Here is a 14,046-nt window from a genome sequence, read left to right on the forward strand (position 1 = left end):
GGAAAATGTGGGCTGCCTCTGTCCTTGGAACAGAAATAAGACGAGGAGAAACCAGCAGCGTGGCATCTGGGCGAGGAGCTCCCGTTTGCGGGCCTGGAAACCCTGCCTCTGTGTCGTCTCTCACTTAGAGGCCCCTGGCAAAGCGTGGGCTATAACCTGGTGACACTGAAGTTGGAGAACACTGCATAACATTTCTAGAACAGAGCTTTGGCTCCCAAGACAGCTTGGCTTTGGTTTTATTTTGTCTCGTGAAATAATCAGGCCAGGGCTGGAGAACACTTGCTCTTTTCCATGATTTTTCCGTCTGCTTTGCCCGGTGACTTGCACCTTCCCTTTGTTCAGACATCCATCTCTGGAGAACTCTCGGGTATGAGTTGTGTTGCTGTGCCTGACGGTCGCTTCTCGGGGTGCATTCAGACAGAACCAGGAAGCTTGTGTCTGTGAAGCCGAGTGGTGCCGCGGCTCTCCCTGCCACAGGAGGCCTAGGGCAGCAGGGCTAGCGTGCTGCGTGGGTGCGAGGGCTCCTCCATGTGGCCAGGCTGCCGTAGCTGGCTTGGAGCTGGCAGCAGAGGGCCACAGGGTTTGGCCTCCAACTAGGTGGGCATGTGCACGGACTCTCACTCAGTTACAAGCCTGTGCAGAGGTATTTTCGTGTGAGTTTTTTATTTCATATGAGTTTCTTCCATTCCTCTTCATGTTCGGCTGCTCTCCAGCCCCCTTGTTTCTTTGCCATTTCTCCACCTGCTTTCTTGAGCTCTGTAATTATAGATACCGGTTTCCAGCACTGTTGGCTTACCCATATCAGAAGAACCCTTTCTTCCTTCAGCAACCACCTTTCCATCAGCGACAGGTGGCTATCCAGGCTCACCTCAGCTGGCTTCCCCTGACTCACCTTTGACATCACCTTTCTGGGTACTTGTTAATGTTGCTGTCTCTGGGACACAGATGCATCGCTCTGGCCTCAAGCCGGAGGCTGGGATTGCTGTGCCCATGTTGTCCCCGTCGGTGAGGCCAGGACTTACCAGGGTGAGGTATCCTCATGAAGTCACTGACTGAACGTGCTTGGCTTGTTGTCCTGCATTGGAAGACAGTGATTGAAACAATCTTATGTCTTTTCAGGAAATATTGAAAATGGACATGTGAAGCTCATTGTTATACATTTAAAAAATAACAGAGAACACCTACCTCTTATTGGAAAAGTTGGCCTCTCGTGGAAAACTGATATTTTGGATGGCTGTATAAAGGTAAAAAACAGAACCGTTTTCTTTTCTTCAAGTAACTTGATTTCTATGTAATAAAAAGTCTGTTTATATGTGTAGATGATATAATCATATACGTATGATGTTTCTTTTATAGTTCTGGATTTATTGTTCTAGTTTCTGAAGGTTGGTGCACATTCTGTTAGCCATTGACATCCAGTGGATTCACTCATGAGATGCTTATTGAGGACCTTTCATGTGTCACTGAGAGTTGGAGGGGCAGATAGTCTGCAGCAGCATTTCAGAACACTGTTGATTACAGCCCCCTACTCCCTCAAAGCACCTCTGTTTTGTGGAAAGAGAGTGGAACTGAAGGTTGGACCAGGCAGGCAGCATCTACTCAAAACATCTTGATCATCCATGTACCAATTTAAAACTTTTTGCAGTTATAAATTCATAGTCCAGGATATAGGGATTTCCTTGAACTGTTATATAAAAGATTAGCCACATGGGTGGGAGAGTTGATTTAGTGGTTGGGAAGTGGCAGGGAAGGAGGGAGGAGGAGGAACAGGAGAAAGATGTTCTCACAGTTTTGCTGTCTTCTGTCCTTGTGCCCATGGCTGCTCCTGGTTCTTGTCACTCTCCGTCTTTATTTTGTGGGATGAACAAGATATTTATGGTCCCGGGGACCAGTGGGATCGATCTCCTGTGACTGCGGGGCCTTCCTGTAACATGGCTTTATTCTGCGCTGTGCGTGGGCACCTTGTTAGAACTGTTCGTGATGACGACCGGGACCAAGAGTGGTGTTATCCTGAAGCGCTGTCCCTTGAGCCACTTGATATTTGATACAATGAGATATTTTACAAATCCTATTTATTCATAGCAAATGTTTAAATTTTGGTAAAAATTATGTTTATCACACACCATATTGTTTCATGCCTTTAAGAGAACAGACCTACCTTCTTTCTTTGTCTTCAGATTTCAATAAAGCTTATAATAAAAATAGGTACTAAGATAAAATATTCACATCAAATAGACCTTGAGGATCAAGAAAGGCAGAATATGAATGTGGCGGTCTTTGAAAGGGTCAGCATAATTTTTAAAAATAAATTTATTCTGTGTTTTCTGGTAGTCCAGAGCGAGATGAGAGCAGTCGTTTAGTTCTCATTGGGAGAAAAAGGGGAAATGTAGTAATTATACAAAGAAAGCTTTATCCCACTTCTGATCATTAAAAACAAAATCTCCAATGGGACTTTATGTAGGGCAGACTAAGCTACATAATGGACTAACCCTAAATAGCATCTTAGCAGCAGATGCACTCACAGATTTCTCATAGAAGTTCTCAGAGAAGCTGAAGATACAGCTTCAAAATTGGACTTTTACATGAGCTCCAAGCAGTGATTCTGTAGGTTGCTAAACCAGTGTGACTCAGGTGCACAGGTTTTTAGAAAAACAGCTTGATCTGAAAGCAGGATTTTGAGTTTTTAAGGTAGGGAATGGATTGAATGTCCCTGGACAGTTTTCCCCATAAATTCCTCCTCTCAGATGGGCTTTGGGAAAAGATAGCGAATAGCTCAAAGGCTTGCACCTTCTCCCTTGGGCCTGGAGGGAAGATGTGGTTTATTTTCTGTTTGCCTTTTATGCTCTTGGGTTCAGTATTAAGACTAAGCTGTCCTCAGAATTCCCAAAAGAATAAAAAGTCAGATCAGTGATGTCATATTCCTTGTATTTGCTGTGCAGCTCAGATATTTCTCTCCAGGAGTCTGATCACCCTAAGAATAGTGAAATGATAACATATATTTTAAGAAATTGCTTGGAAGGAGTTAAAAACTTTTTTTAAAGCATGGAAAAGCTTAGAAAGTTTCTTAGGTACATATGACTTTTAAAAAAATGTAAAATAAAAACCCTACTCCTTCTGGAAATTGTAGACACAACCTCTGGTGAGGAGCTTCTACTACATAGTTTACGATGCCTGTCAGAGCATAGGCTACTGAGAAAGTGCATCACCCAAATATGATGCTGCTGGAAGGACAGAGAAGTGAGAAGATATTAACGATAATGACGGAGGATGCTGCCTGGTTGGGTCGTGTTGTTTGAAGTGATGTGCGGTCATGAAAGGACTTCTGATGTCCTTGGGACCTGCTGTTCCCATGAGAATCTCCGCCTTCCTCCAACCTCAGAGTTGAGTGACCTCCAACACTTAGTGCTGTGGAGGTAATTCAGGTGGAAAGTATCTTTAGCTTGAGTTTCTGGAGCAAAAACTCAACAGATCATACGTTTAATGTGGTAAATTATTAAACTTTAACATTTTTAAAAAATCACATTATAAGCAGGTCAGTTTTTTATTCCTTTTTTTAAAAAGTCAAGCTATGATATCAAATATACTTTAAAGATGCTTTCAGTGGCCATGTGTTAGTACTGAATCCATGCAGGACACTTGCTCTATAAGTGGTTACCATGCTGTTTTACAAAGTCATGTTGAACAGCTAGGCTATCCTCTCAAGGTAACCTTGCTGCGGTCTTCAGTATAAGTCAGGTAATCAAAGTGAAATACTCTCCTGCTCTGTCTCCTCCCAGTGCCTATCAGAATTTCAGACGGATGGATTTTCTTTTGGTGAGGCTTTTCCCGTATGTTTCTTTTATGTTTTTCTTTCACTCCTTGGCATCTTTGATGTTATTTTAATGTTACTTCTAAATCCGTATGGAGATTGGCATCAATTTTTATTTAGACTAGATATTTCAGTGGAGTTCTGTGGTTCTGCTTTGTGTAAGAACAGTTGAGTTCAGTAGAGCCTGCTGTGGGCACATCGTGGCTCAGCATGTTGTGGGTGGCCGTGACCCATGAGAAAGGCACCCTGGCCACTTTGCTTGACAAGTCCTGCAGCTGCATGGCTGATTAGCTCAGGAAGAACAGGACAGTCCCACATGTGCAAGTGCTGCCCTCTCCCCAGACGCTGAGTTTTGAGCCTGGCGTAGTTCACTGGTCCGTGGGGGCGCCGGTGAGCCCCAGACGCTGAGTTTTGAGCCTGGCGTAGTTCACTGGTCCGTGGGGGCGCCGGTGAGCCCCAGACGCTGAGTTTTGAGCCTGGCGTAGTTCACTGGTCCATGGGGGTGCAGGTGAGGAGAGATTTCCTCCTGCAAGGAGGGTGAGGTCTGCCGACTGCTCAGATGTGTGCCTCCTGGACTTTCAGGGTGCGAGGGACTGATTTAGGAGAGGACTGAAAACAAGCTCTGCGAGGAGAAAGAGGAAAGGGCCAGTGGGAGGAAGGCTCGTGGGAGGTTCTGACATGCATCCGCCTCCAGAAGATTGGGAGTGATTTCTTCTAGAGAAGGAACCCAGTGGAGAAAGAGATGCTTCGGACAGGATGGGAAATAAGGAGCGAGGTTCTAGAGGTGAGGGGCAGCTGGCCCGGGGAGGGGTGCGAGACCCATTGTGCCGCTGCAGCTGGTGCTGAGGTGGGCCTCTTCCTAGCTGGCTGTCCTGCCTGGGGTGGGCTAGTGCTCAGGGACAGGAGTGAGAGTGATTGGGGGGCATTGGAAAGGCTGCTGGGGCAGGTCAGGAGGGGCCTTGAAACCCTCAGGAAAGAATTTGGATTTTGGTGTATCTATGGATGTTGTTAAAGAGTTTGATGTGCGTATCGTGTGCTAGGCCATGTTTTAGGTTAGGAGGGAATTGGAGAACGCTGGACTTTGAGAACTAGGAGGGCTTCAGAAGAGAATCAGCTCCCAGCTCTTGATCTGGCAGCAGAGGGATTGGGAGAGCAGAAAGACTGAGACACCCACTGACGGCTTAGGGCTGTGAGCCGCGTCCTCACCAAGGAGCCCATGTGCCCCACCGGCTGCCCCTTCCTGACTTCTGCCAGCGTTTCTCCTCCGCAACCTTCTTGCAGGTGATGGGACCCAGGGCTCCACCTCCTTCCTCCCATGGGATCTAACCACCATCTCTATGCTGGTGGGTTTGGTGAGGTTGTAAGTAACACAGTCAAGTGACTGCTAGCCCAGTGGCTAAGGTTGTGCAGGGTGGTGGGGTGTGGAAGATGGGTGCACCATGCAGTCCCACCTGCTGTGTTATCTCAGAGGTGCTTAGGCCTCAGAGCCTTCTCTCTAAAATGGCCACAGTGGTAATGCCCATTCCAGGAGGGCTCCCGCTGCCTGCCAAGGACAGAGCCATCTGCTGGCCCTCAGTATTGGCTTCGACTCCCCCGTTCTCAGCCTCAGTGAGGCTGCAGCACAGGGTGTTTTTTCTTCTTCCCCACCTGCTCCCCACTCTGGTGTTCTCCTCGCAGCCCAGGCTCTGTGTGTAGTGGTCCCATCATGCAGGAAGCAGTGGGTGCTGTGGAACAGGCTGTGTGGGGCTAGGCACTGCTGTTCCAGGACCACTGCAGCTGATCGCCTGGGAAAGGCATCAGGGAGCAAGGTCAGGTGTCTGAGGGGTTCCTGGGTGGTCTCACTGTGTAGCTTATCTGACGTGAGGGGCCTTAGGCTCTGGCATGCACTCTCCCATCAGGGATTAGGATGTTTCATGCTGGCTGGTGCTTCGCTCGGGTCTCCTGCACAGATAGCAGCCAGTTCATGCCAGTCACTTATTAAACCATCTCATTTTTTCAATGTTTGGAATGTCTTTTTCTCCTTCAATTTCTCTAAGATATACATTTATTGAGTCGAGACCCTTTGACCTGATCATACTGAGATCTGAATGGTCAGCATTTTTGGCCACATCTGATTAGTTATAACTTGTGAAAGTAGTGGTATATAGTTGCTCAGTTTTTGCTGATATCTAAGAGTAGCATTTATATTACAATTAATAAAACATGAATATGGGGCAGAAGTCATGGCATGTAATGAGCCATCCTGAAAAGATAAGCGTTAGAAGATTTTATCCTTGATGTTACTTCTTAGCTTCCTTAGAATTAAATAAAATAGTGAATGTAAACTACTATTTTTCTAGAACATACAACACGTTAAAAACATGGCTCACACCATCTACCCTCATTGATAGAGGCGTTAATCACAGTAGCCAAAAGGTAGAAGAAAACCAAGTGTCCATTTGCAGATAAGTGGATGAACATGCTGTAGTCTATCCATGCAATCAAGTATTATTTGGCCTTAGGAAGGAAGGAAATTCTGACGCATGCTACAGTATGGAAGAACTTTGAAGACATGATTCTAAGGGAAATAAGCCAGTCACGAAAGGACAAATACTGTATGACTCCATTATTGAGGTTCCTAGAGTTGTCAAATTCATGGAGACGGGAAGTAGAATGGTGGGTGCCAGAGGCTGGAGGAGGGGAAGTGGGGAGTTAGGGTTTAATGGGGACAGAGTTTTAGTTCTACAAAATGAAGAGTTCTGGAGATGAGATAGTAGTGATGGTTATACAACAATGAGAAGGTATGTAAGCCACTGAAATATAGAAGACAAGTGGTGAAGGTGGTAAATTTTATGTTTATTTTACCACAATTAAAATATAGCTCATTCATAATATTATTGTAATAATTATCAGTATCTCCAACTGTGCCTCCTCCCCTGACTCAAGCCCCCACCTAGCTATATCTGTTCACTTGGTGGATTTAGTGGCTTGGGTTCCTCATGGACATTGTGGATTCAACATGTCTAAAATTTGCACGTTTGTTCTTCCTCATATCATCTGCTTCTGTAATGGATAAGCAAATGATTAGGAGACAAAACCTCCGTTCCTGTTACTCCCCCATTCAGATGTGAGATTCTGCTCTGCTTACCTCGTCAGTGTCTCTTCCATTTCTTCTTTCCTGGTGTTTGCTGCCCCTGATGCATTAGGGCTCCTGCTGTCCTACCTTAGTGTTTAATAACAACCAGCATCTCTATCACTACTCTTACCGCCTCCCTCCCATTTTATCACACTCATTCGTTCATTCGGCACATAGTGGCTGAGCTTCAGTGACGGTGTGCATATGCAGGTGGCCAGGGACACGATGCTGAGCTGAGCTGGCCTAAGTCCTGCCCTCGTGGTGCTTAGCATCCATCTCTACCTGCTCTGGCCGGGCCCAGTCGGTTTCAGCACTGCAGCTGCATCAAGTTCTGCATTCAACACACTGGTGTTTCTGCCCATTGGGTACATGGTCAGTTGAGATGAGAGTGTCAGGGAAACTTCCCCAAGGGACTGGTATTTGAACTGAATGCTGAGATGGACAACGAGAAGATGGGGAGAGGAGCTCTCAGCAGGGGAGTCTGGGTGGCTCTTTGTCAGCTGGGGGCATGGTGTCTTCAAGGGTGAAGGGTCAGTGTGGCTGGAGCACAGATGGCAAGAGGTGGCATTGTGTGCAATGAGGTGGGATGGGCAGATGAGGCCAGGCCAGGCCTTAATGGTAGCCGGAAGGCATTTGGTTCTTTCTTGAGAGCCATGGAAAGTTGTCTCAGGGTTTTAAGCTGTGGGTGGCATGCTCAGACTCATGTTTTGTGAAGGTGTGTCTTCTGAATGTGGAGAATGAGTGGGGGATGAGCTGGATGGCTGCCTTCTTAAAGGAAGAGCAGTCACTTGGTGTCTTAGTCGGCCTGGCCTGAGGTCACAAACCACCGTCAGCTGGGTGGCTTTTAGCACTAGAAACTTATTTCTTACCGTTGTGGAGGCTGAAAGCACCAAGGTCAAAGCATCAGCAGATGGGTGTCTGGTGAGGGCCTGCTTCCTAGTTCCTGGAGGCACCTTCTAGCAGTGTCCTCACCTGGGGGAAGGAGCGAGACAGCTCTGTGGGCCTCTTGTATAAGGACCTCAGTCCTATTCATGAGAGCTCTGCTCCCGTGACCTAATCACCTCCCAGAGGCCCCACCTCCTAAAAACAGTCACATTGGTGATCAGATTTTAAGACACGGGGTTTGAGGGGCACAGACATTCAGACCATAGCACTTGGATTAGGGCAGTGGCAATGGAGACGGACAGAAGTAAAGCTGTTGGAAAGAGAGGTAAGAACTAACAGGACTGGGTGAGGGTTGGCACGTCAGGGCTAGGAGGGAGTCCCCTAGAGTGACGCCCACATTTCAGGCGTGCACAGCCAGATGACTGATGATGGTTTCACCAATCCCTGGGATGAGGAGCACCAGGAGAGCTTTGCTGGGAGAGTCCTGAGTTTGGATGTAGTCCTGCTGGACTTGAGGGTCTCTTGAAAGATCCAGAAGTTGAGTATGCACTTGAATATTTAGGTCTTGAACTTGGAAAAGAAGTTCTGCTGGAGATAAACTTTTGGGAATCACAGGCACGTTGGTGATAGCTTAGGATGTGGATGTAGATGAGTTCCACTTATGGGGAGAGATTCCATAGGGTGAAAATAGGACCTAGGACCAAGCTGTAGAAACCTCAGCAATGGGAGTGGGTAGAGAGCTACAGGGCTTGTGGGTTCTGGATGCATTTGGGGAGGTGGAATTACTCTTCATGTTTTCTTGAAAAACTAAACACTGCTGAGAGGCAGACTGACAGATGGTCACTAGATTTAGTGGCCTTATCAAGAGATGTTCGGTCAGATGATGGAGAAAGGATACCAGGCCAGAGTGGTTTGAGGAGTGAATGGGTATTAATGGACAAATCCAGCGGAGACAGCTCTTTGGAGAGGGCTGTCTGGGAAGCGAGCAAAGAACAGGCATCTATGGGGCCCAGGGAGGCTGTTTCTCTCTCTGTCTCTCTAAGATGGGAGTTACTTGAATGTGTTGAAGGCTGAAAGCTGATGGGAGGACAGAAGTAGTCACTTGAGAGAGGGACGTTGTGCCTTTGCGAGATGGGCTGTGCTGCAGCAGGAGGTTACTGGGCCACACCCGGGAGGAGCAGATGAGAAACACATGCGAGGAGAGGTGGGTGCAGAGGAGCTGGGCTGTGGATCTGCAGTGGGAAGTTGAGGAAAACATCCTTCTCCCCTCTCTGTGAAGGCCGAGGTCCTCTGCAGAGAGCAGCCTCCTAGCAGCATGCGGAGGGCTGAGGAAGGAGGTGAGGCATTGTTCCATGAGGCGGAGAGGGAGCCACCCAGAGAGCCAGGGTGGGACCCTCAGGCCATGCTGAGGATGGTGCGGCTACATGGGCACCCAGCAGCTCTGTATGCAGCCCTCCCGCTGTGCTTGGTGCTCAGGTCCAGACAGATAGAAAATAACTGGGCTCCTCCAGGGCTGGGGTTTTGCTGGACCTGGACCTCAGTTGTGATGCAAGGGGAACAAGGGAGGTATGTGCATTGGCAAGAGTGTTATTCTAGCGAAGGCCCGTGAAATCTAAAGTGGAAAGGAAGAAGTGGGAGAAGGAAGGGCTGGCCGGTGGGTGGGCTAGGTCCATGGGCAGTGCTCTTCAGGCCTTTTTACATATCCACTGCGTTATGGGCATATACAAACCACACATTCATGTGCAATGAAAACAGCGTTCATGAAATGACGTTTATGCTTACTCTGTGCAATGCATGCTGACTCTGTTCTCTTTCATCTTGTTTCATTTTATTTTGACAAACAGTTGTGTCCTGCTAAGTGTCATTCAGGATGCATTAATAGGTCGTGGCTTGCAGGGTGCAAACACTGAGTGAATCTGAAGTACAGTTGTGGTGGAAATCGTCCGGTGAGTCAGCTGGAAGACGAAGGTGGCAGTTAGAAGACAGGGTGCCTGAGGCGTTGACAGTGGTAGTGGACCACTTCTGGGAGGTGATGTGTCGGCGGTGTGACTGTGGGAGTGAGTAACTGAGGTCAAGTCGAGGAGGAGGTCATGGAGTCGAACAGCTCAGGAGTTGAGAGTCCAGGATACTGAGGCTCCACCAGGGTCCCCACGGATGTTGGGATCACTTGGGATGACAGTGAGACTTGGAAGACTTGGGAGAGAGTGAGAGGGAGAGGCAGGCAGCAGGACTGGCGCCAGAGTCCTGGAAATGAGAGTGGGCACACAGGAGGCTGGCACATGTCAGAGATGCGCATGGAGCAGGGGTGCCGAGCTGAAGTTCAGAGCCTCGGAGAAGCAGGAGGCCTCTCAGAAGAGGGGAGGGGACGGCCTGGTGGTGGCCGTGAAGACCCGGGCACACAGCCACACTGCTTTTCAGAGTGATGCCGCCTCACGCTCGGAAGCACTGACTGGTTGTTGGTGTGATTTGTGTCACATCTGTAGCCTCTGTACTTTAAGTTCCACGAGGACAGGGACAATATCTGTGACACATTTCTCTGAGCTCCCAGTGCTAAGTAAATCCTAAACTGAGCCCTATGAGTGCTCCTGTGTATATTTGAGAATGAATATTAAGCGATGAGACACAAGCCCAAGTATTGTCTAGGTTATGAAGTAGGCCATGGAAAACCAATGACAGTATTCTGGATTTGGATGCCACATGCAGCATTTCTAGTCAGTTTTACAGAGGCACGATTTTCTGTGAAAATCAGGTCTGACTGACCTTTTTATCCTTGTCAATCTGTGTTTATTTTGCAGAGTTGTTCCATGATGGATGTGACTCTTTTGGATGAACATGGGAAACCCTTTTGGTGTTTCAGTTCCCCGGTGTGCATGAGATCGCCTGCCACACCCGCTGATGGCCCTAGCTTCTTGGGACAGACGTACAGCGTGGACTACGTCGATGCGGAAGGAAGAGTGCACGTGGAGCTGGTGTGGATCAGAGAGACCGAAGAATACCTTATTGTCAACCTGGTCCTTTACCTTAGTATCGCAAAAATCAACCGTTGGTTTGGGACTGAATATTAGCAGTAGGTGGCAATTTATTGTTGTTATCTAGTTGTTTATTTTTGACTGGCTTTGTTCTTCATGTTGAAAGTTAAAATAAAGCAAATCTGCAGAGTGCTGTGTGATGCCTTTCATCTCACATTAGAAATTACGATTTATGGGTCATTTTTAAGTTAATGTTTGAAAGATTCAGTTAAATTTTAAAAATAAAAATAACAGTGAAACTTCATATAAAAAGAAAAAAAGGTATTTACTTCTCTTCCGCCCTGCATTAAAATCTAAGAACTTCTGCTTAAGCAAATGATCATGTGATCACTGTGTGTGTGTGTGTGTGTGTGTGTGTGTGTGTGTGTAGGGGTATGTTCTTATAACGGTTTTTCTTTTTCTTTATTGGTAAGAAACTCAAATGAGAAAATATATGTAAATATTAATATAAACTTCGTTGTATTCACTAGAATTAGAAAGTGCTACATTCATGACAGTCAGCAGCCATATTGGTATTTAAGAAAGTGAAATAGACCAGTGGCCTCATTCACAAGGAAAGATGTATCCGAGATCGTAAGGAAGTTATAGCTTAAAAGAGCAAGGCACGGTACAAGTCCAGTGGGGACACCAGCTCTGTGTGAGTGGGGATGGAGACGTATGAGTTACCGAAACTTCCTCTGCAGAAATATTTTAAGAAAATTGACAGATGATCAGGATTCAAGTAGGGGTGATAAGTATCTAAGCCTATGTTATTTTAGGGCATTTGGTTCTACGTTTGTTTTAGATTGCGTTGGTTGCTTTGATTATATTTTTATTCCCCACTTGAAAGTTCCCCTCCAAGGTGATTTTCAACATCCTGCCATGTTCCTTCTCCTCAGGCGTGCATGAGCACATGGCCCGTCTCTGTGTTTCATTCTTCTCCTGTTTAGTGACTCGGCCACTTTCTCTCTGGAGGTGTGTGTATGATGGTGAGCGTGTGAGAGTATAGAATAAAGAGCCTGAAGACAGCAATCAAGTGAAGATGGGGAACAGATATTATGTTCTTGCCCCAAAAAACGTGAGAGTAAAAAGGATTTCTGCTGCTGACACCGTCCTCTGCACTCCTGTTCTCCACGACCTTGGGCCAAAGTCCTAGGGAAGAGAGGAGTCTGAAATGCGGTCAGATGTTGTGAGCACTGGGCTGTGTTATTTCATGGTGTCACCAGTGAGGGAATGTGGAGTGTCTGCCCCAGCTAAGTGAGCATCAGGGGAGGGAGGAGCCACTGGCCTGAGCACTGAGCCCAGATGAGGACCAGGAGTCAGGAGAGGCCAGGGATGCCGAGTGCCACTTACAGAACTGCGTTGGAATACAACCACGAGAAAATGCTGGAGGCCCCCTGAGCCCCCTGGGTTAAATTGTGAGGGACTAGGTGTCCTGACAGTACTGGAAACATAGTAGAACCAGAGAAGGAGCCCTGTTCTCTACCCCCTGTTTAATGATGTTTGGATGGAGGAGGGAAGCCAGGACCTCCAGGGATGGCAGAGTGGAGCTCTGTGGACGTGAGCGCCTGCCTTCCCTGCCAGACTGCTAGTCCTGTGAGAAGGGACAATGACCACTCTGGTTCACTGCTTCATCCCCAGCACCTAGGACCATACCAGGTGCTCCATAATTGATACTCAATAATGACTTGTCGAATCAATGGAAACTGTTATAGGGATATACCAGCAGCTATGGGAGCACAAAGGAAGCAGGGAGCAATTCAGACTCCGATGATTCTGGGAGTCCCTTAATCTCAGGTGACATCTGAGTTCACCCTGGAAGGGAGGTTTACTGGGCAGCAGTGGGGAAGGGTGAGGCGGAGGAGGCAGTGCTCATAAAGCCTTGGTGCTTTTAAGAGTCTCATCAAAACAGGTGTGCATGCCACACACAACCAAAAGATGCCAGCAGATACCCCTGTCCCAACGTAACTTACACATATCTGAGATATTAATATTCAGCTTTTAAATCTGTCTCATATTTGCCTCTGTATTTCTAAATATATTTAAACATATCAGATTATGAATTCCACTTTTTGTTTCTCCCAGGACACTTCAGCCCTGGAGTTCCATCTCTTTGCTGTGAACTGCCTGTTCTCCAGCCTTGCTGGGCAGCTGTCATTCTGGGGTTCCCTGCATGCATCCTCCATTTTATGGAATCCTGTCTTCCTCTTTCCTGGTTCATATCCTTTTTTTCAGTGGTACACATTCTCCTGCGGCTTTCTAAGAAAGATGACCGGAAGATACATTTTGAATCTATGAATTTCTGAAAAATGTCTGATGGATAGTTTAATTGGGTACCAAACTGTAGGAAGAAAAATGTTTCCACTGGGAACTTTGAAGACAGGTGTTATCATTGTTGCTGTGTCTCATGCCACTTTGCCTTTTCTTCCTCTCTCTGTGGTCTTCTCTCTTTCTCTGGTCGCTGGAAGCTTCTAGGATTTACTCTTCTCTCCTGGTATCTTAAAATCTCAAGATGATGTGCCTTGGAATAGGTTTTTGCGTTCATTATAGGTCATTTTAATCTGTGAACTTGTGTACTTAAGTCTTGGATTTTTAAAAAATCTGACAGTACTTTCTTTGCTTCTTTCAGTTTTGTTAATGAACTGTGATTCTTTCTGGATTAATTCTCTCAAATGCCTTATCTTTTCCATCTGTTCTTCTGTCTTTTAGTCTTTCGTTCTGCTTTATGGAATATTGTATCATTTTTGTATTTTATTTTTTATTTTGATGGTCAGGGTTTTACTTTGTAAGAACTCTGTTTTCTAATTCCTTCTGAAGCATTTGTGTCTGTTTTATAAATGTGATATTTTCTCTAAGGCAGGTGTTGGCAAACTTTTTCTGCCCAGGACCAGATAATAATTGAGGCTTTGTGGGCCATATGGTGTCTGCTGCAACTCCTCAACTGTGCCATTGTAGTGTGAAGTCAGCTATAGATGGGACACAAATGGGCATGGTTGTGTTCCAAAAGGACTTTATTTATAAAAACAGCAGCTGAATTTGGCCTTCAGGCTGTAGTTTGCCAAGTGTAGTTCTGCACACATCTCTAGGTTATTGATTTCAGTTTTCAATAAAGTTTTTATCTGAACCATTTGGCAAAACCATAGTAGTAATAATAGTCTTAGGCAAGAATCTTCAGTAGATACTAAAATATGTGGGTAAAAGTATGATGAGAAAGGAGATATCGACATAGT

At 46.4% G+C, this 14,046-nt stretch overlaps 1 protein-coding gene across 2 annotated transcripts in view; it reads left to right on the forward strand.

Moving 5' to 3' along the window:
* FBXO15 (F-box protein 15) overlaps nucleotides 1-10,966 on the forward strand; it is a 76,428-nt gene extending 65,462 nt beyond the window's left edge. Inside the window, exons 9-10 of one of the 2 annotated variants that reach the window (XM_050768253.1) lie at nucleotides 1,120-1,244; nucleotides 10,604-10,966. In XM_050768253.1, the coding sequence (XP_050624210.1) occupies nucleotides 1,120-1,244; nucleotides 10,604-10,873 (395 nt within the window). In that variant the 3' untranslated portion in view covers nucleotides 10,874-10,966. Of the gene's footprint in view, nucleotides 1-1,119; nucleotides 1,245-4,708; nucleotides 5,090-10,603 lie in introns of those variants that run through there. The other variant, XR_007721348.1, reaches the window with a different exon arrangement.
* Nucleotides 10,967-14,046: the final 3,080 nt, after the last annotated feature.

Source organism: Macaca thibetana, chromosome 18, assembly GCF_024542745.1.
Source record: "Macaca thibetana thibetana isolate TM-01 chromosome 18, ASM2454274v1, whole genome shotgun sequence".
Lineage (NCBI taxonomy): Eukaryota > Metazoa > Chordata > Mammalia > Primates > Cercopithecidae > Macaca > Macaca thibetana.